The sequence below is a fragment of the Nipponia nippon genome, unplaced genomic scaffold (genome assembly GCF_047370975.1).
Source record: "Nipponia nippon isolate SJK-2023a ecotype South Korea unplaced genomic scaffold, ASM4737097v1 scaffold_22, whole genome shotgun sequence".
NCBI classification, from domain to species: Eukaryota; Metazoa; Chordata; class Aves; order Pelecaniformes; family Threskiornithidae; genus Nipponia; species Nipponia nippon.
Window position 1 is genome coordinate 3,236,350 of NW_028262339.1, and position 23,837 is coordinate 3,260,186.

The window sequence follows — 23,837 nt, forward strand, 5'->3', positions numbered from 1 at the left end:
AATTGTTTACCACAAGAGGCATTTAATAAAAAGAAATGAAGATCCTGTGCTCTTGGCAGTGTATAAAGGTATTACAAGATTCTCTGTGATTTACATTTACCAATATTTTGTTAATTGTTCTACTTCTGACTTATCTGGTTGCATCTAATTTCATGGTTGAATTCCTAATATAATTAATTTCTGAGCTTTATTAGTAGATATCTGGTTATTAAGAGCTATATGGTGAATTAAAAAACCCAATAGCTTGTTAAAAGTGGACTGGATGTGCAGTCTACTGAAGTCAGTGGAAATTTCCCTTTGACTGTGGACCAAGCCCAAGGGAAGCAGCATCTCAGCCACCAGGAATGCTGATAACTTACTACCTTCCAACTGCCTCCCTCCAGTACTGGCCTGAAAGCAATTATCTCCTGCATGTTGCCTGCTACAGTTTTACAGTCTTAGTATTAAAGAAGGCCATCCTATTTTGTCAGTTTATTTGATTTCACCAACTGTAAAGCAGCCACATTATATTTCAAAATATTCTTCAGCAATTCATTTTTGCCCATAAAACTCCCCACTGGATCCCACAGGTCTACCTACTGCCAGCACTTTGAATCATTGCTTGTCCTTTAATCAACTTTCCTCCATTAAATCAATATTGCTCCCACCAGCATATATTTCTTTTCTCATAAAGCACATCGATGTTGAAAAACAGTGATATCAAACAGCCATTGTTACTACAGTGAAAAATGAACCTTTATTTTAAAAAATGTAGACCTGAGTAATATATTATATAAACTAATGTGTCAAAGTCACCAGAGTCTCACTTAGGATCCCAGTGTAGACAAATATCCCTTATTGTTCTAACTTAAATACATAAATTCACCATACTAGAATAAGATCATGCAGCCCTCTTTAAAGTAAGAGTCAGATTTTTAGAGTGTTCCTGGCTAGATTTTTAAAGAAATTTACTGCAATACCCAAGAAAGACCTTTTTTTAATTTTTTTTTTTAAAGCAGCCACCTCTGCTTTTGATGTACTTGACTACATTTTTTTCACTAATTCAGAGCTCATCATGCTGAGCTTTTTAGAAAATGGTGCTAAGTGTGCAATGGGTAACAGTTCCATAACTACTTATTAATATGACAGTCTGTAACAATGATTAAATTTGCCTTGATATTAATTATTTTATAGCAACACCATATATGCATTTAGATATTAATTACAGAAGCAGAGACACTGATATGCCTACCCCCAATTCCTTTTTATACACTTTCCTGGGACTCCATACGTTACTGAGGCATGCTAGTGGCAAAGATCTGGTTTAAGCTAGCACAGAGCATTTTCATGTGAAGCTGTATGTAACTAAAATATTAGAAAGTGCTTCTTTGGTTAAACTGGTACAGCATGCCCACATACAAATGGATCAGATGAGGGAAACAAGCAGGACACTCTGGGCTGTGTGCCTCCGCAGCGCAAACAACAATGTGGGAAACAAGCACTCAAACATGTTGTCATGAGTGGGCACCAGATATGAACTGACACTGTCTCAGTGATGTCTTTGGGTACACTCCTACCCTATGGTGAGAGATAGTCTCCCATTTTTCATGGAGGAGGGCATTCCTTTGACTTCACCAAAGGGTGAGATTAAGTTAGCACAGAGCTGCTGACACTGCAAATTTGAGAGTCTCAACAGATCACAAGGAGAATGTAAATATACAGAGATGTAACCCAGAGCAAAAGAGGTTCCCACAGCTTGTAACTAAAAAGTGATGCTCTGAGCCAGAAAATGGCTGTTACCGGGGCCAATTTTGGAATATATTTTTTCCCATGGCTGCAATACCAGAATGGCACCTGAAAGTGAAGATAGATTTGATATGTCTGCTCATGATGAAATAGTCATTAAAGTATCAGCACCCTTGAGCATAAGAAGATGGCATCTCCACTCCAGAACCAGAAGAGGAAGTCTGAAGTACCTTTTCTATGCCAAGACTGCAGACTTGCAGAATAGCTGAAGTTGGATGGCACCTCTGGAGATCACCGAGTCCAACCCCCCTGCTCAGAGCAGGGTCACCTACAGCAGGTTGCTCAGAATATCCCCAAGGATGGAAAGACCACACCCCTCTCTGGGCAACCTGATCCAATGTTCGATCACCATCACAGCAAAAAAAAAAAACAAAACCTTCATATGTTCAAGTGGAATTTCAATTTGTGCTCATTGCTTCTCGTCCTGTCACTGGGCACCACTGAGAAGGGTGTGGCTTCACCATCTTTACTCCCTCTCATCATCAGGCATTTACACATTGATAAAATTTCCCCTGAGCTTTTTCTTCTCCAGGATAAACAATGTCAGCTTTCTCAGTCTCTCCTGATACCTCTGATGCTTCAAGCCCTCAGGCATCTTAGTGGCTCTTTGCTGGACTCTATCCAAGTATGTCCATGTCTGTCTTGTACTGGGGAGCCCAGCACTGGGCCCAGCACTCCAGGTGTCTCTCACCAGTGCTGAGTAGAGGGGAAGGATCACCTTGCTTGACCTGCTGGCAGCATTCCTCCTAATGCAGCCCAGGATGTTATTGGCCTTCTTTTCATGGTCACCTTGTTGTCTACCAAGACCCCCAGGATCCTTCTCTGCAAAGCTGCTTTCTAGCCAGTTGGCCCCCAGCATTTACTGGTGCCTGGGGTTATTCTTCCCCAGGTGCAGGATTTTGCATTTCCTCTTGTTGAACTCCATGAGTTTCCTGTTGGCTCCTATCTCCAGCCTGTTAAGATCCCTTTGAATAGTGGCACAACCAACTGGTGTATCACCCACTTCTCCCAATTTTGTATCATCTGCAAAATTGCTGAGGGTGCACTTCGCCTCATCATCCAGGTCATTAATGAAGATGTTGAACAGGATTGGTTCCAGTATTAGAGTGAGGCTCTATCTCATGTTCAAGGAAGGGCAAAGTATTAAATTAATAAAGCAAAGTGGTAAAAATCTAGCCTTTGATCAGGTTCTCTACTATATAAATCTTCTTTATACACATCCATCAATACAGCTGGTTGGTGGGGACAAATGGAGTCTTTCCACACAAGTTTCAATTTTTGTGATCTGGTGTTCTGTGACTTTTTGACTTACTCCTACAAGCCTTCGTACTCTTAGGTAGAAACCTAAACATGCATTAGACTGCCTTGAACTATTTAGCTTCCAAGACCAAAGAACAGGGGTATTCATCCCAGTATGACCAAATATAATACGTCCAAGGATAAAAGACTGAAAAGGCAAAAAAGGCCACCCAATCCTTTTTTTCCCCAAAGGTTGTATCTACACCAACAAGTAATTTTGTTTGGATTCAGAGCAGATCAGTAGATTGAAACGGCTGGTGCTGAGACCCAGAACTCAGTTTGCAAAGGGAACTAAACCCTTCTGCAATCAGAACCAACGCAGGGGATGATCAGGGGATTCGCTTGAAAACCACAACTGCTTTGAACCAAAACACTAACATAGTCACAGACTAAACCACAGACAGCAGAGACAGAAATGGTTATACCCTTCCAGAAGATACAGTAAAAAAATTAGTCTGAAACCTCTAAGGGAATAAATCTGTTTGTCCTTAACATCTTTACCTCACTTATCTCTAGGAATAAAGAAGTAGTTTCTTAGAGGGACCAGAGTTATAACGGTCTAGAGAAATAGGTAAGGAGTGGCCACATGTATATATATGTGTACATATATGTGTGTATATGTGCAAATGCATAATTTTGGTCTTTTCCCAAAGCTCATAAAAAGCAGGTCATGTAAATCCTTTTTGCTTCCATATTGTAAAGAAACACATCTCACTTTTTGTAGACTCAGTTCAGCATTCACTGAATTAATTGAGAGTTAGCCTCATCAGTTCAGTCAACACTTGATGAGACCCATATATTAAGACAGAGTACAGCATTTGGAGGCCTGGGCTACCTTGCATGAATAACCTGGAACACAGCTATCAATAAATATTCAATACTGCTCTGTAAGTTATTGATTTTTTCTTGAAAAAAAAATAAATCAAGGAAATAGTGTCAAAATAATAAGTCATGGTTTACAAACTTTCATTGTTTGATAATGTGTACAACACATATATAAAAACTCTGTAAACTAGGTTTCTATTAAAATCCCCTATTATTTATCCAGTGGTAATAAAGATCCAATTTACCTCATTGAAAACCCACAAAGGAACAGAGCAACTCCTTTATCAAGGAAACAACAAAGTTGTGGATACAAGGAGTCTCTTGCATACCTTTTCTATCGCTTGTTTTTTGGCTACAAGTCAACCACTTTATCCTATAAATATGACAGCCTAAGTGAGAGGTTTTTTTTGGAGCTCTCCCTGCTAGGCAGTGAGGCTGCATGGCAGTGATCATCCCCCCCCCCGGACACCTCTCAAGGCTGCTCCTCAAGGCAGAGAGACCTTTTTCTGACAACAGATCTTTGGTAAGCGACCGATATCGCACATATAACTTTTTTTTCTTGGTAACTTTGATTGCATGCTGAATTGATGCTAATGAAACATATAAGCTTTGCATATATAATCCTTTAGATATAAACCCTTGACTAAGTCTGGGACTAGGATTGGATCCAGCCGCACCTAGACTCCCCCCTGAGGAAGGAGTTTAGAAAGCAAGGGGGTCCTTTCTGAACCTCGTGACTCAACGGGAGGGTCTTCCTTACTCTTTGCATCTCCGGTCTCTCTGCGAATCATTCTAACTCGAGTATAACTCAATTTTCCTTTGTATGATTTTTCCATGCAGTAATTAATAGAGTGAACCTTGCCATCAAACTTCGTTAAGTCGCACTTTCACAACATCATATTAAAACCACTTTTGCTGATACCTTTGTTGGTGATTCCTTAAGCATTATAAATCACCCCTCACTCATTCGCGACACTTTTCTTCGCCTTTTGCCTCTTGAGCTGATTTTGACTGGAGTCCAGTATCTAAATCCTGAGGGGCACCTGGGCCCAAGGAGTTTGTTTTACTGTTTCAAGCAGGCACATGTATTTTAGGAGAAACATTAAAAGCTATTCCTTCCATTTAGCATTACTCCATGAAATACAGGGCACGTGTTGTACCCAACTGACATCAGACTGAATTTTCTAACATAAATGGTCTAGTTAAATGAACCTCAGTTTGATTAGGGTCATACAGCCACATCCATGAAGATAATTCTGGTTACATTTAAGCAGATGTGCTCTTAACAGGCACTGGAAATTTATTTCTTTATTGCTGTTCATAATGTACACACATTCACTGAGTTATTCTTCCTTGTACCAAGTTATATTGGAGCCTGGTGACTTAAAATTCAAGTGGCTCACAAAGCCGTTTCTTTGCTCCTCAAATTAATTAATTGAGACTTCAACTTTATTCTTATTTTGCATCTCTGGGGTTTTATATATCACCATCATAATAGGTAGAACAATAGAACAGAATATACTATTTCAGTTGGAAGAGACCTACAACGATCATCTAGTCCAACTGCCTGACCAATTCAGGGCTGACCAAAAGTTAAAGCATGTTGTTAAGGGTGTTGTCCAAATGCCTCTTAAACACTGACAGGCTTGGGGCATCAACCATCTCTCTAGGAAGCCTGTTCCAGTGTTTGACCACCTTCTTGGTAAAGAACTGCTTCCTAATGTCAAGTCTAAACCTCCCCTGATGCAGCTTTGAACCATTCCCATGCATCCTGTCACTGGATACCAGGGAGAAGAGATCAGCACCTCCCTCTCCACTTCCCCTCCTCAGGAAGCTGTAGAGAGCAATGAGGTCACCCCTCAGCCTCCTTTTCTCCAAACTAGACAACCCCAGAGTCCTTAGCTGCTCCTCATAGGACATTCCTTCCAGCCCTTAATCTTCAGGATTTACACCACTTGGACTTTGTTTTGGACAACAGCCTGAGTTCAGGGGAGGTGCATGATAAGGGTTAGAAAGACTTACAGTAAAAGCCACATGAACTATCTGAGGCAGCATGAACTTGGGGCTCTCTTAAAAGCAAAGATATGGTTTGACTCCTGACTGGCAATAATTTTTAGTCCTGTTACTCTGTTCCCCATCTGTAAATTGAGGATAATGACGTTTCCTTGTCTCCCAGATTATTCTGAGAACTGGTTAGAGATCATTAATATCTTTGTTAGTTATGTTAACTAGCTAGGAAAATATTAAATGTTATCTGTAAGACTGTACTGGTTTTGGCTAGAATAGAGTTAAATTTCTTCATAGTAGACAGAGAGGACATTTACAAAATACAAACTGTCTAGAAAGAACTGTGGGATGAAGGTTAGATTGAGGGTTTGGTTTTGGGTTTTTGGGAGGGTTTTTGGTTTTTTTTTAATCATCACATATGTGATGCTCTACAATGTTCTTTCAATAGAATGAGTTAAGGGTAAAATCCTCTAACTACTAAAGGGATCCAGCAGGAAACAGATCTGATGGGTAAGGAAGATCCCTTTCAACTCCATCTTAATATGTAAAAAAATTCAAGCATCTCATCAGCCCTCTTCCCCCTCAAATTTCTGGGGCTGTGTAATGCATATCTTTACTTATCTGTGCATTTAAAAAAAAACACAAGAAAAAAAAATAATTCAAGACAGCTGACTATATATCCCTGAAAAGAAACCTGATTAATTTTAAGCTAATTAGCTAATAAAACATTTTCTCAACATAAAGAAATGTCTTATAGAAGCTGCAGCACGTGCTTTTGGCACCACTGTAAGCTCCCCAAAGCAGCAGTTACATATGTTGTGAAAAAGGAGTGAATCTAATATGAATATAAGAAAATTTGTACCACTTCCTGGAATTTTCTTGGGTGAGACAAACTGGAAATTATATCAGAAGATATGTGTTTTAGTCATACAGAGTTCTTAATCAACTTCATTCTTCTGTTACTATTTTACAGAGAAAAAAGAATTTACTAAGAACTGAAAAAAAATTAAAGTATCTTATTTCAACTCAGCTCTTTTCAGTTTTAGAAACCCCAAATCTAAATACTTTCTGTCATATCACTAAAGCCAGTGCCCATACTTGCTCCCATAATGAGACTTTAATGATATTACAAAAAACTTTGAAGGTATGATCCATCTACAGTTTACAGAGAGGGCAATTAAGAGAAAGGAAAGCAATCTTTTCTGAGCTAATCACACCTGACTTCTCAGTTTCCATTACACTAACAGGTCTTCACTGACGCCACCTTTTCAACAGTGAACTATTCTGTCACCGATGTGAACTGTGCCTGACGTAATTAATTCACTGCTTGACTTCTATTTCACCTACAATGAACACAACCACTATCACAAACACCGTTTGTTTTATATCACAATTTTCCTTTCTTCACAAAGCTGTATACGATTCTTACAACAAAGATTTCCAGGCCAGATAAAAATAAAGTTTGACTCTTTTTTGGAAACAGACTATACACATCTTCAGAGCACAGATTAGCTCAGGAAATATTTTCTGCTAGGAAGTTTGTTTAAACAGTTGACTCTGCAAATTCAAATGCAGTCACTAAAGTTGCATATACCATTTGTTTCCTGAGCTTGCAGTACAGGATTCTGTTGACGCAGCTGCAACAGGGATACATGGAGTCCCTAAGCTGCAGGATCCCTCCTGGACAAAAAATTTGATCAGCAAAACTCTACTGTTAGCAAAGTTGTTAATTTCATTCATAGGCACCACAGACTGTATAGACTGAAATGGTATCTTTCCCACTTAGAGCATTTATCTGGGAAACCACATTTACATTTCACTACACACATAGACAGCATGCACTCATATTTGTGTTAGAAAAAAAAGTGGCATTAGTCATACATTTCCTATTGCCTCTTTCAGTTTTAGGAACTGATGGTGATCTCATAGTCTTACCATAGGAAAACCAAAAAGTCTGTGTCCTTCTATCAGTACCAGTGTAATCCATAGGACCTTCCTTCAGCACATTACATGTGATAGAATCTAAAGAAGCAAAAGTTGCAAAGTATGTATGTCACACAGCACAAATTGCTTCCTGCACATCATGAGTTAATGCAATTGTCTTTTCTTCTTGAACTTGGATGTAGACTCTGATTGCCTGCACATAGACTAATAGGGCTATTAAGATGTCTCTATTCCAGCATCAGGGCTCTGGCAATGTATTTAAGGCTAAGTAGAATCAGTAAACGTGATGGCAATGAACAAAATTGCCAGATTGACCCGAGACTTTAATTAATTACAAGGGCTTGCAAATTATCTTTACAGATGTAAGGCTAGCCTTAAATAAAGTAAATCATTCATTAGCTGTTAAGAAAAAGAGAACTGAATAACCAATAGCACAAGTTTATGACAAAATAAAGCAATTAAAGGCAATAAAAGGGGGCATTATTACTAACACAATGGAGAAAGAAATTAATGCAAGAATGACAGGCTAGTTTAAATAAGGCTTAAATAAGGGAGTAGCAGACACATATGTTAGTATTTTAATTTTCAGATTATCTTGATTTCTCACAATAAAGCAAGCTGACCACTATGGGTTCTATGAAATGAAGAGTTCCTACCTGGGGCCAGAGAGTGTAATGCAGCATATTAGCTCTCCTTCTTACCTTTAATTTTTCAGTATTATTGGGCCACAAACAACTGTTGCACACACACAAAATCAATTTGATTTGTAGCTAAACAAAATAGTTAATTCCTTTCAATACAGAGTGAACATGCAGGGCCACATTCTGCTTGTGTGCAAACAATGACAGTGCATACAAAATAAGTATACTCTGGTTTCTGTATTACAGATGAGGATGCTGGGCTATAATCCACACAGAAGCATAAGAAAGATGCTTATATCAGCTTTAATTTTGCCTGTTGCACTGCTGCCACCAATGAAGACTGAGTTTCAGTTATATAACCACAAGTTTGCTGACAGTTTTTGTGCTGGTTCATAGCAGGAGACAGAAGGGAGTGTAGTCTAGCCTGCTGGCACCATAGTGTTATGTGTGAGAGAGAGTAAAGATACTTAGATACATAGTAGAGTGAATGGAAGAGGCTCGTGTGCATGCAGAAATAACACTGCCTGAGGAAAGAATTGGCAGTTTTACTCAAGCATTTTCCAGCATGAAGGACACTGTATTACCTGAGACATTTTATTGCCTTTTCCTTTTCTCCACTCCTTTGCATCCTTCTCTTTATCCCTTTCTTTTATCTGGAGGAGCGATTTCATGAAACTTCACTTCTCCTAAAGTTCCTTGTACAAGGGCTGCTCTACAACCTCCATGCCAGGATAAGGCTCTGTATTAACAACAAAGCAGCAGTGGCTGCAACTTGTGCCATAGGCCATTGGATCCAAGCTTGTTATCCTGGTTTTGGCTGGGATAGAGTTAATTTTCTTCATAGTAGCTGTGTTTTGCATTTAGGATGAGAATAATGTGGATAACACACTGATGTTTTAGTTGTTGCTAAGTAGTGCTTACACCAGTCAAGGACTTTTCAGCTTCCCATGCTCTGCCAGGTGCACAAGAAGCTGGGAGGGGGCACAGCCAGGACAGCTGACCCAGACTGGCCAAAGGGCTATTCCATATGACATCATGCTCAGTATATTAACTGAGGGGAGTTGGCTGGGGGGCAGCGATCGCTGCTCGGGGATGGGATGGGCATCAATCGGCAGGTGGTGAGCAATTGCATTGTGCATCACTTGTTTTGTGTATTCTTTTATCATTATTATTATTAATATTTTCTCTTCCTCTGCTGTTCTATTGAACTGTCTTTATCTCAACCTGCAGGTTTTACTTTCTTTTTTCCAATTCTCTCCCCCATCCCACTGCGGGGGGGGGAGGTGAGCGAGCGGCTGTGTGGTGCTTAGTTGCCAACTGGGGTTAAACCACGACACTTGTTCAGACAAAGTGGCTGGTGCTGGGCCAGGAGGAGCGGTGGGAAAACATGGCGACATTGCAATCATACAGTCATAGAGTAATTTAGGTTGGAAGTGACCTCGGAGGCCCATGCATTAAAGCACCCTGCTCAAAACAGGTCTGATTAGGTCAGGTTGCTCAGGGCCATGCCCAGCTGAGTCTTGAACACCTTCAAGGATGGAGATCCTACAGCCTCACTGAGCTCCTGTTCCAGTGTTTGTCTACCCTATTAGTAAAAAACATTTTTCCTTTATATCTAATTGGAATTTTGTATGTTCCAACTTATGTTCATCACTTCTCAACCTATTGCTGTGCACCAGCAAGAAGAGTCTGACTCCACCTCATCTGTATCCTCCGGTCAGGTATTCATAGACAGAAATAAGGTCTCCCCAATCCCCCCCACACTCCAACTTAAGGCTAAACAAGCCCAACTCTCTCAGCCTCTCCTTGTACCACGCTTGCTCCAGCCCCCTGGATATCTTGCTGATCCTTTGCTGGACTCACTCCAGTTGATCAATGTCTTCCTTGTATTGGGGGGCCTAAAACTGGATACAATACTCCTGGTTCAGTCCCACAAGTGCTGAATTGAGGGGAAGGCTCACTTCCCTCAGCCCTCTGGCTGCTGCCTTGCTAATACAGCCCGGCATGCTGTTTGCCACCTTTACTGCTAGGGCACAACCCTGGCTCATGTTCACCTTGTAGTTCACAGGACCCCCAGGTCCCCCAGCTTTTCTGCAAAGCTGTTTCCTACACAGCCATCCCCCAGCCTGTAACGTTGAATAGGGTTATTACATGCCAGATCCAAGACTTTGCACTTGCTTTTGTTGACTTTCATAAGGTCAATGTCAGCCGATTTCTCCAGCCTGTTGAGGGCTCATTGAAGACACTTGTCCTCCAGCGTACTGATTGCTCCCACTCCCCCCGCCCCCCCGTCAATTGGGACTGTTGAAAAACTTGCACTCTGTCCCACCATCACCATTGTTAATGAGACATTAAACAGTATTGGCCTGAGTAGTGATCCCAGAGGGACGCTGCTAGTTACTGACTGCTAGCTGGACTTTGCACCAGTCCCACAACTCATGCAATGAGTGTATGCACCATTTAAACAGCCTTAAAAGGCAGGTAATCACTGTAAATGGCCTGTGTTTGTCCTGGAGAGGAGAGTGAAAATTCAAGCTGGACTCAAGACTAGAAAAAAGGCTAGTGGATAAACTACCAAATGAATAATCCTGTGCAGAACAGATGCACCAAAGCTAAGGGCTGGTACTGCAGTGAGACTGTGGGAGCAGAGCTGAAGAATTTTTATTCCTAGTTCCTGGCAGAGTGTGAGATTTCTTTAATCCAGCCCTTAAAGAAAGCCCTCTGTTCAGTTCTATTGGGTCAGGGGGTTTTGTTGCATTTAAAGACTATTCTCTAGTGCCAACAGGAAATATAAGAAATAAAGGTAATAATCAAAACTTAGCCATACTGATAGAATTTTAAACTTAGTATATGGTATAACTGAGGGTTCTAGATACTACTTGCTGAAAAAATCTAAAATACAATGTCTAAAGTATTATATTTAACATTTTAATACCTGCTAACAGCTTAAGATTAGCAAATATTTTTGGCTAAAACATTTCCCTGCACCTAAAGTTTGGAAGCAATAGTTTTGATTCCCAACATTCTTCTGCTAGCTGAAAAACTGTCTTGTCAGCCACTGAGAATGGTATTGCATCCACTTAGCAATGGCTGGAGATCACAGATGGTTATACCAAAGTTAACATCCAGTGTATATTCTTTGCATTCAAGGTGTAGAAGGCTGGGCTGCACTGCTGTCTGCATAAAAGCCCACGCAGGAGATTTAGATATATGTAGATAACTGAATATGTTTCCGTTTTACTATATTCATTATGTTTTAGTTTAATTTTTTTCTTTATACATTACTGAATAGCTTTCCATCATTTTGCTGTACAGGCATAGCTTCAAAGTGCTAGTACCAATAAACTTTTAACACATTTACATGATGTTTATTGGGATAAGATGTTCCATCACAAAATGCAATTTGTATGAGTGTTCTTAGATATTAATGGTTAAATGAGTTACACCTCTTTTCCTCCCAATACTCATTTGTTCTAGAGTGGTAAGCATAGTCACTAGATATTATATTTATTTATCCTAGACTTGCTGTTACTATCTATAATGAACTCATCTTCCCCCAACTGTAGTGTTAAAACAAAACTTGATGTACAAATAGATAGAATTCAATCATATTATGGATATTTTCTTCTAGATGGATTTCAAAATAATGCATGCCTCTGTTTACCCCTAATGTTTGCAGGACATACTATGAAGCAAACAAGTAACCTTTTCTGATTTCTGAGTCTCTGGCTGCCAAAGACAGGTTTATCATATTTTTGTGGGGTACTGTCATGATTTGTTGCCTTTCACCACCAGTACAGTGATGTTCTGGCTTTGCTCCCAGAAGCAAAAAAAGAAATGGGAGATAAGCTGGCCACAGCAAATAAGAAAGATAGGGAATGTGTGGGAGGGTAAGACTTCATAAAATCATAGAATCGTTAAGGTTGGAAAAGACCCTTAGGATCATCGAGTCCAACCGTTAACCTAGCACTGCCAAGTCCATCTATACCATGTCCTCAAGCACCGTATCTATCCGTTCTTTAAATACCTCCAGGGATGGAGACTCAACCACTTCCCTGGGCAGCCTGTTCCAATGCTTGACCACCCTCTCGGTGAAGAAGTTTTTCCTAATATCTAATCTAAACTTCCCCTGGCGCAGCTTGAGGCCATTTCCTCTCGTCCTACCGCTTGTTACTTGGGAGAAGAGATCAACCCCCACCTCACTACAACATCCTTCCAGGTAGTTGTAGAGAGCGATCAGGTTTCCCCTCAGCCTCCTCTTCTCCAAACTAAACAACCCCAGTTCCCTCAGCCGCTCCTCATAAGACTTGGTCTCTAGACCCTTCACCAGCTTCGTTGCCCTTCTTTGGACACACTCCAGCACCTCAATGTCCTTCTTGTAGTGAGGGGCCCAAAACTGAACACAGTACTCGAGGTGCGGCCTCACCAGTGCTGAGTACAGAGGCACTATCACCTCCCTGGTCCTGCTGGCCACACTATTCCTGACACAAGCCAGGATGCCATTGGTCTTCTTGGCCACCTGAGCACACTGCTGGCTCATGTTCAGGTGGCTGTCAACCAACACCCCCAGGTCCTTTTCTGCCAGGCAGCCCTCCAGCCACTCCTCCCCAAGCCTGTAGCATTGCATGGGGTTGTTGTGACCCAAGTGCAGGACTCGGCACTTAGCCTTGTTGAATCTCATGCAGTTGGCCCCGGCCCATCGGTCCAGCCTGTCCAGGTCCCTCTGTAGGGCCTTCCTACCCTCCAGCAGATCAACACTCCCTGCTAACTTGGTGTCATCTGCAAACTTCCTGAGGGTGCACTCAATCCCCTCATCCAGATCATTGATGAAGATATTGAACAGGACCGGCCCCAATACTGAGCCCTGGGGAACACCACTCATGACCGGCCGCCAACTGGATTTGACTCCATTCACCACCACTCTCTGGGCTTGGCCATCCAGCCAGTTTTTAACCCAGCGCAGAGTGCACTTATCCAAGCCGTGAGCAGCCACCTTCTCCAGGAGAATGCTGTGGGAGACAGTGTCAAAGGCCTTACTAAAGTCCAGGTCTAAGTTAGAACAAATCTTTGGAAGAAACATCTTTGGAAATCTTACATTCTGGTTATGCTGTGTCGCAGCCTCCACCAAGTCCTGATCAGCTGTATTTTTTGTGGTTTCCATCTAAGATATTTGGACCCACTCACAGTCAGCTCACTTCAGCCTACCATGAAGTTTAATTAACTCTGTTGACAAAGTTTGTACATATTTTCTGAGGTCATAAAAGTAATTGTTAGACACAGAATGCAATGCTATTATAACATGACAAAAAATTTACTACAGCATTTTTCAATATACAAGTGCTAAAAGGGTGCATGGGATCAGGGACAAAAAGTTCCCAGAACACCCACCAGTGTTGTGATTTTCCAGATGTTCTCTCTTACACCCTTCTAGCAGGCCCAGCTCTGATATCAACAGAAGCAACCAGCAATGTGGGTCTATCTGCTTTCAGTTCTCAAAAGAAATGAAATAAATTACCTAAAAGAAGTCATGTATTTGTGATGGAAACACAAGAGAGATTGATTTCTCCTGCTTCTCCTGCTTTATCGCTACCCTCATGACAAAGCTGCTTGGCAGCCTTAAATAGGACATGACATGTTGTCATCTTTCCTCCTCTCTCTCTTTCATGTCCTTCAGGGAATCTCAATGCAAATGCCTTATTTCAAGGAAATAAATTTTTTCTGCCTCTGGCACTTCTCTCTGCCTTTCTTCTACTCATTGTTATTGTCGCTTTTGCTCTTTAGCAATGACATCAGTATGTCCCATTACTACTGAGAAGTCCCCCCCGAACATCTGAGAAAAAAAGAAAAAAAAAACAGAGAACAATCATTCCACATAGCACAATATATTTTATCACCTATCACAGCTGAAATTATGAAAAAGCTGTTCTAGAAGACAGAAGAATTTCTGTATGTTCCAGATATCCAGGATCTCTGTCTTACACAGGACTAAGGACAGGATAAGAGAGCAAGAAGTGAGCCAAAAGAGTGCAGCAATAAACAATACGTGACCTCATTCATTGACAACCATGGACCTGAAATAGCCAGCGTAACTGGGACCATATGTATGGTGCTCTGTGCTCAGTGCTATCTTCTGTAATAACACTACCTACACTATAGAAGTTCATCCCAGATACGTCATTTTTTGCCAGCTATTAACAATGCCAACTCTCCTTTTCTTAGCAAGCTGTCCAAAAAATGGCAAAAGACAAATTAAAAACATCTCCTCTTTCACAGAACACTTGACCATCATAGACCCGAGCAAGAAAATAAAGGCTATGAAGTATTCATCTTCTCAAACTCCAAATTTGAAAGATGTCTTATGTGAGACATTTTCATTCAGATTAATTCAGCTCTCATAGAAACCAGAAACACAATTGTAACGCTTATTTATAAAGGATCAAAACCTAAGGGATTCATAAAGTCACAGATCCTTCTTTTTGTATTTGGATTTGTTATTCTGAGAGATTTAAATGTATACAAATAAAACAGGAGATTAAAAGCCCAAAGACACAGTTTCTCACTTTCTGGCTCAGAGATCTTTGATCTAACCCACACAGTAGATTACATAGTGTTTAGGGGCACATACCATCTTCAGTCATGTATATGGTGGTGACAAATGATTTCTTTTCCACTCTCTAAAAGCTTGCTTTCTGATGTTATGTGCCAGATGACATAAGATTATCATATGCTCTAGAAAGGAAGTTTATTTCTCTGTGTGCTAATCATTAGTTCAGTCAAGAGTTTGACTAAGAGTTCTGAACTGTATCCACATCTTTTTGTCTTGCAAAGCAGACACAAACAAAAGCAAAAGCCTTGAGCTGTCCCATCTAGAATCTGATTTGTCTGATGGATCTGATGAACAACCTCTTGCTACTGGAGAAAAGAAAGGAGATGTCCAAACCATTCTCTTGGATTTTTCCACAGCATTCACCATTTCTGCCCAGGGCACCATTATCTGTGAGATAATACCAAAGGTCCAAGTGAATCATTAAAATTACTCGAGCCCTTCCTGGAGGAAGGCATTAGCATTATACCAGTTGGTAAAATGCACACAATACACTTCCTTTATAGGGTTTAAAAAAATATTTCTTAATTTTTTTTTAATATCAACATACAGGTATCTGCTAAACTGAAATACAGTTGAGATACAGCACTGCCTCCAAATATCAGTACACATTTCTGTTGCCAAGATGATTTAGCACAGGATGAAGACAAATCATAGGCAGAAAGGGTATCAACTGGCTGATTAAAAAAAAGAAAAATTTGCAATTACAATATAATCTACTTTCATAAAGGATTCAGGTGTGAATTGATCAGTCCAAGTCATATTTAGGAATACTTACAGTTCTTTGTAAGACCACCTCTAATATTGCTGTCCATCTTCTCTCCTTACCTAGAAGATTGCCTGTTGCAGTGGATGATGACCTGGCATCAGTTATTGCTCACACTGCCTCTTGGCTGGACTAGAGGAACCAATATAATTGGATGCAAATCCTCCAGCATGTAGAAAAAGCTAATTAATATAAAACTCTGCAGGTATCTCCTCAACAATGCAGACTACACCTTGGTGTAACAAGCACAGCAAACCCATTGTTTATGTTGACTTTGCAGACAAATAAAAAATCCAATTCAAACAGAGCCTGGTCCAGAACCCCAAAATGCCTAACTGTCCACAACAAAGACTGAAATCTGCAGTTATTGCCCTCTGATACACAGGAGCTTTTCTTACTTCAAAACCAGGTCTCTCCATTTAAAACCCCTACACTGCAGTGACAAAACAGGACACAGACTGCACACATTTTGCTCCCTAAAGAAAAGGTGAAAGTAAATCCATGAGCAATGGTCACGCTCAGTGTACCACCCAGAGAATGTCTCAGATTTTTTGATGTCAAGTGCAATATAGAACCTATAAAGAGTAAAGTAGTCATTAAATAGAAGACAGATAAGATGCTTTGCTAATACTATAATAACTATCGCCTGTGTCTATGTAAACTTTTCAGTAACTGTGGAGTTCAGAAGTAGCTGACATTGGATATGCATTTTTGGATTGGACCTCGGGTTTGTTGAGACCCATGGTTCAGTATCAGAATCCCTGCAGGTGTCTGCAGACTTTCCAGAGAAATGGGTCAAGTACCTGCTTCCCTTTCATGCACAGGCTAATTTGGACTGGTTGTAGACTTGGCATTTGGCATCTACCCTTTTCTTTTGGTCTGCAGTTCTACTTGATCCAAATTTGCCACTGACCTTTCAGCAAGAACTAACTCAGTGCTGCAGATTGTCTTCAAAGCAGAGTGTAGGGGGAACCATACTACAAATCTGACATGTAAAACTGGAGAATAGTAAGAAATATGGTATCTTCTGCAAGCAGGTGAAATAACATCACATATCTGGAACAGTTTCAAGGATGGGGCAAAATTTACTTTCAGTTCAAATGTGTGCTTGAGTCTTTCAATTCATAGGCCAAGGATCAGCTTAGCCATGGTGTACATCTTAAATCATCTAATGTAGCTGGTAAATATACACAGGTAGATTTAAAATCAATTCATTTAGCTGGATACTCTGCTTGTCTACTATCACTGTGTTTCTCTTTCTAAATGTTCCCATATCTTGACCTGAAAAATTCAGTGCTGCCATAAGTTCTTAAGATATTGCATGTTAAGATATTGCATGTGTTCACAGAGGTGAGGGAAATGTAATCATGGACCAGAAATTATGCTATCTGGCTGTATGACCCATCACACCAATCAAGTAGGTGATTCAAATTGCTAAGTATGCAAAGGAGCACTGGGATATGGTCTAGGGCAATTTTAATGCTCTTACTCTTCCCTGCTCAAAAAAAAGATGGGAGGAGAAAGGCCAAATCTGCTAAAGAATAAATTGTGCACACCCAATTCTTATAACGTGTCCTAGAATGTACCAGCTAATGCTTTTAGCTCAGACCCATGATTTCTAAACAAACACTTTCTGTTCCTATCATCTTGTAACATTTCTTGTGTGAACAGAGGACTTTGGAACAGCAGAAATTACTAATGTATATTAGTAATATACATTATGCTCTGCATATTCCCAGAGCAGTTGAATTGCGGGTTTGTATAAAAATCCAACATCTTATTTTTAAAACAAAACATTTTTCTTCACTGGACAATGTCACCTATAAAGCAGAAAGGAACTCACATGGATAGGCATACTAAAGTCAGTGTGAGAACTCACATGAGTAATTTTCAAAAATAGAAATATTAAGCTTAAATCTTAATGACATGCATCAAGACATGAAAGTTTGCTGTTTAAAATAAAATTTACTTTGATTCTAGTTCTGCTGCTGCTTTTTAAATGAAAATTAAGGTAAGATAGAAATTAAACTGAGGTAGAAATAGATATTAGAAATGGACAGACTTTTAAAAATATATACATTGGTGTGTAGGTACATATAGATATATATATTGATATGAAATATCACTTAAAAACAACCCTTTGTTTCTTTTGGTTCTGTACACAAATATGTATGAAATAATAAGGCTGGACCAAAACAGCAAAGTATACCCTGTGCAATGGTCAAATGTAGACAGGAGGACAGAATTTTGCTGCTAGACAAGAAGGTTCAAGTACAATGCTGGTCCTTTTGGAAATCATTTCATTGACTACAATTGGACTGGAGTTATATCTTAGTAATGCAAAATAAAAAATTAATTAAATGCCACTTAAAAGAAATCACAATACACTTTAGGATGCAATTTGAAAATACGACTACTCCTGTTTGCTTAAAATCACAGTTTATCAGTCTAGGATTATATATCCTACTGAAGTTAATGCAAAAAAATCTACTATTGGTTTGAATGGACTACGCTTTTTCATTTACAGTGACCTAAAATGTAATTAATGAACACTACTTCCACACCAATGTTCCCTTGAAATCTCAACTATTATACACAAATTCAGAAGTACATCATCTGGGACTGGCACACATAGTAAGATAAAGTGAACATATGATAGAATATAGTTTTCTTAAGTTACACTAACAACTACTTGGGATTCTTCCACAGGATATCTAAAATTTTATATATAAGTAAACCAGTTTGAAATATTTGTACTCAAGAAATATTACAGGTTAGTGGTAATGGCTTAAATGAGAGTTTTGTGGGGAAAATGTTTTTTAGCGCAATGAATTCCTCTAATCTACAGGGGAAATATTGCTTAGGAATTGCTTGAGTAAATCAGGTAGTATCCTTGAATTTCTACGCCCTCTTTTTCCTACTGTGCACATAATTACTCAGGCATTTTTTCCCCACCTTCCCATACTTAGTGCATATAATTTCTGGGGCTCAGAACAAAGAAAAGAGAAAAGCAAACAGTTCTTCTTTAATAGTAAAGCAAAACTTGCTCACTTATAAAGATACTGGAACCAAAAAATATTAATGGGTTTATTTTTTATGTATTTTCTTCAATTTATTAATAATATTTTATATATATTTATTTATGACTTTGAGCAAAGGCAAAAGGAAAAAATCTAACTCATCCCTGGTCATACAATCATTGTAAGAATCAGATCTATAGTCTTCCCAGCATCAGTAAGATCCAACCTTTTTCATTAATACATTTCATCCTGTACAGGTGTGAGATTTCATACTTATGGGCTTACTTATGTACAGAGAAAATAGGTCACTTCTGAAAATAGCAATGGACCTTTATATTACAGGAATGTGAGTAATTTGTTTCTTAATCTAAGTATATATACATTCATACATACACATATATACACATATATAATTTTATACCCTGTACTATTTTTTTTAATTAACATACAAATCCTAGATATTGTCCACGCTATTACAAAGTCATTAAAAATTATTTATGGTTTCACTGAATTAATATTTCTTCATAGTGCTTAAAATAAAATAAAAATACATATAAAAATATTTTACTACTAACCCCATTTCTCCTAGCAAATGTAAACCTTAAACAGTTTGAAAGATCAGTATATGATCTTAACTGACAGAATTTGTTAGTATTAAAATAATATAAGGGGTATTGTACTAATAAATAAATGGTCTTGCAGCATATCCATAATGTTCCAAACACTTTTAAACAATTGCTTCTTCGTATACTACTCTGGGCCACTTGGATTAATGGCAGCAGCATGTTAATGGGTTAATTACATTGATTTTTACTGGTGAGTGGGAGTCAGCAAAAACTGGAAGGTTTTTTTTAATTTTTATTTGATGTACCACTTTAGTAAAAGGTGTAATAGGCAGCATGGGTTCAAGCTCTGTTAGCTTTAGAATATTTACTTGGCTCTCAAGTACATCTGGATTCACTGCATTACGTAGTTTGTGATGTTATTTAATTTTTTCATGTATTGTTAAACTCAGAATTAATGGGAAAAGAACTCCTTTGCATTCACTTCCTTCACATGAGTCAGCTGGGTTTTAAGGAACAGAATATATGCTTGTATCATACCCATAATTGCTGATTTTTCAATGAGTTAAATTATGACACATTTAGTTTCAATCTATTTAATGTGACAAATCAGGCACAAATGATTACGAAAGAACTTTTTTTGTGGATAACATAATGTGAAGGTTTGAGAAAACAAAACAAAATGTTCACAGAACAGTATGCTTTAACCCTGCTTTCTGTCGCCACTTCCTTTCTGTTTTGAAAACATAAAAAAAAAAATAAACCTTGTACCTATGGGCTATGCTTGGCACTACATGCCTTAGGATATACTAGCCATTTAATTACAATATACACAGAGCAAATCGTGCATTTCCAGACAGACTCGATAATATAGCTATTATATTTATTTTTTTTAAATTAACACCACAGTCAACTACAAAACTACAGTGAAGACACAGAAAGCACCTGAATGCCTAAATCAAGCTGTGGTTTGCAAATAATCCTTTAAATAAAAAAACCTCACTTCTAGACTTAAACCAGAGATTCAAAGTCAGCATTATAGGAATTTTAAGGTAGACACAATTAATGAATCGTTATTACTTTCTAAGATACCATAAAGTCTTTTCCTAAAATGGCTGACTGAACCTATTTTTATCGTCTTTTTTTTTTCCAAAGCATGCATGGAATATTTTCAGATGCTATTGAGGGCAAGGAGAAGAAAAGTGATGGTATTGGTGAAGTACAAGCAGTTTTGCAGGATCAAGCATACAATTTTGCATAAAACATTGCATGTAAAAGTAACATTGTAGGTTTTAAGCCATTGCATTACAATTCAACAGTTGTTGCACTTAGCTTTAACAAAATTTAAAACTGTAAATTTTGAAGTGAAGAGCTGAACCTAAATTCCTAAACAAAGACCTTGCAATGGTACACCACACAGCAGCTATTTTTCTTTGGGTCTAAAAAGTTATTTACAATATCAATATTTATAGTCTTTGTAAAAGTCTTTAGCAATGTGAAGATTGAAGTCCACCCAGTTTTCTGAAACAACAGAATGGTTGACATCTCGTGAGGTTACAAACTATCCAGAGGAGTGCTAGTGGCAGCCTTTTGACTGCAGGTGTTTGCAATTTATTTGTTTTCCAATCTAATTCTGAATGGAAAGTGCTAAAATATGAAATGCAATAGGAAATAACAACTGAAGTCTTCACGATAAATTAACATGTATGTAATAAATGAAATAATGAAGGTTTCAGACTATCAGTCAGTCAGTGCTATGTTTTTGTTACATTGATTTTTAGTTTTTTTAATATTTGAAGTTTGTTATTGTGCTGACAATTTTCCCATGAAAATAGCAAACCTCATAAACAGACAAATCTGTCAGACCAATTTTAAAGTTGACACGTTAAAAATAATGTTACAGCTGAATTTAGACTTCTTTAATGGTTGCAAGAAAGGAAGACATGAATTCAAACAAGTTTTTTTTTAATTCCTTTTTTATATATATATTTTTTTACATTTGTTGCGTAGGGCAAAGCTGTCTAAAGTATTTTTCTCATAGTAGACTGCTGGGGTACATTAGGAAATAGGCTAAAACAGTTCCGGGGATGGTTCTCAGTTCGTTACAAGTCCGTTGCTCACAGTTACCAGGGCTCATAAATTTGATGCGAACCGCAGTTTGTCTCCCTCGGGCTCTGTGCTTAAGACTGTGGAAGAATCCCTTTGCAGAGGGGCTGTGGGTGGCGTGGCCCCCCGGTCTGGGGGGATGGCTCCTGAGGACATCTGTCGGAAGAGTGAGACACGCTGGGGGATGGTGGCCCAGCTGGCCGGGGGCATGCTGGGGCTGGGAGTGGGCTGTGGGAGGGAGGCGAGGGACTCCCCCATGGTGGGGTGAGGCCTGGTGATCAGGGTGGAGATCTCGTGGGGCAGGGAAGGCTGAGAGGCGGAGAGGGGCCGCACCTCCTGGGTCAGGTTGGTGTTGTGGATCTCGTTCTTCTGTGCGGCACTAGGCGGCTGCTGGGGTGCCTGCGGCTGCTGCTGCATGAGGGAGAGCTGTGAGGCGGTCGGCGAGACGTACTGGAAAGTTCGGCTGGCCAGAGGGCTCTGTACAGGTGGGCTGCAGATGGCGGTGGTGTAGGAGCAGGGCGAGAGGATGATGGCTTGCTGGGGTGTCTGTGTGCTGGGCGAGGTGGAGTGCAGGTTTCCATGAGAAAGGCTGCTCACGGTGTATACGGGAGGGGATTGCGTCCTGATGTGTGATGATGAGGTGGCAGTGGAGGTGCTGGAGTTCAGCATGGGCATCTGCTGCAAGCTCACTGGGGCGATGGTCTGCACCATCTCTCTGTCGTGCTTCACAATCTGCTTCAAGATCTCGTTCTCCTGGTTATTGAAAACCCCGGTGTTGAGGTCCTTCTGGAACTTCTGCAGGAGGATCGAGTTCTTCTTCCCTTTACAGAGAGGCAGAAGAGTTAGCAAGCCTGACATGCAGGGGCAGATCCCCACTCTGACTTTGCATTTCAGCCCCCATCACTGAGGGCTATATTGGCATTGTAAAAGCCTGAGCAAACACCAGGCTGAGCACTGGCCACAGCTCGGCAGTGAGCCCACCGTGATAGGCTGCACCACACTGATCTCCCCAGGAGCCAAGGACTGAAGAGCTCGTCCCTTGCGGCAGAGTGGTGCTGAGCCTCTCCAGGCACCGTCACAGCAACTCACGCTGGCATGCAGCTCCTGACAGCTGGTCTCCACGCACACCCAGTTCCTCCTCTCTCTGCACCAGCATGGCAGGTTTTCGTAACACCACTGTGCTCAAAGATACCTGAACTTTCTGTGCCTCTTCACTTGTAGTTCATTGCTATTACTGCAATTATTCTGAAAATGTAACCATGGTAATTTACTGAAAAGCAGGCTGGAAAAAGCCACCAGGCTCTGCGTGTATAATGTCTTTCTCTCTCACTGCAAAACAGTTCTAATTTCCACTAAACTGTTACATAAGTTATAAATATATCTGCCATTTAGCACATTCCCTGGAACTGATTATTAGACATTAGTAACCTGTGACCACTAGCTTGCAAGAAATCATCTTTTTAAATATTTGTGAATTAATATGAACTCATGGCTAATGTGACACCTGCTTACACAATAAAGACTGCTGTACACTGTGTCCTGATGTTTGCTTGATGGCTCTCAGTGTCTGCAAGATGTAGACAGTATTCTGTGTCATCAGATACACAGGAACACAGTTGCACTCAATTGTTTCTTTTTTTCAATAAAACAGTTCATATTTTATCTTTTTTCCTGTGTAGATTTCATATTGTAAACACAGCACTTCAGACGGGATTACTACTCCAAGAGCAGACTGGACTTTACTACTAATATTAAAGCACATATTACTTTGAGTTGGACTACATTTCCAGAGAGTCATGAGAAACAAATTATAAGAGTTTGAAAAGTCTTGAAAACATAAAGCACTGAGTGTTCACGATCTGCAAAATACTAAAACAGGTCTATTAAATATTTGAAACCTGTAAACATGTATTTAATTTCTTTACTCTTGCTATATTAAAGAAAACAAGTTTTCTTCCAAATCAGGATAAACAATTTTTATGCATAGCTGCATTTTAAAACCAGTGTCAATAATGATTATCAGTGTGTACTTGTCCCGACCAAAGACCATATATTTTATCTAGTATGTCCTATTAGAGAGGTCCAGAATGTCTGGATGCACAACAGCAGACTTCACACACCCTGTTTTAATAATCTGCCATATCATTCTGCTTTTCACTTGGATATCATTGGTCTGCTTTTCTGATTGCAAGCAGATATCAGTAATGCCAGTGTGCAGCCATCAATGCTAGCAGTGCCCATGTTGTGAGAAAAATGAGAGCACTGCTGCAAAGGATT

At 39.6% G+C, this 23,837-nt stretch overlaps 1 protein-coding gene across 2 annotated transcripts in view; it reads right to left on the reverse strand.

Moving 5' to 3' along the window:
- Positions 1 to 20,323: 20,323 nt before the first annotated feature.
- Positions 20,324 to 23,837, reverse strand: part of LOC104013749 (potassium/sodium hyperpolarization-activated cyclic nucleotide-gated channel 1) — a 226,944-nt gene continuing 223,430 nt past the window's right edge. For both annotated transcript variants that reach the window (XM_087760444.1, XM_087760445.1), the window contains exon 8: positions 20,324 to 22,381. In XM_087760444.1, the coding sequence (XP_087616570.1) occupies positions 21,588 to 22,381 (794 nt within the window). In that variant the 3' untranslated portion in view covers positions 20,324 to 21,587. The remainder of the gene's footprint in view (positions 22,382 to 23,837) is intronic.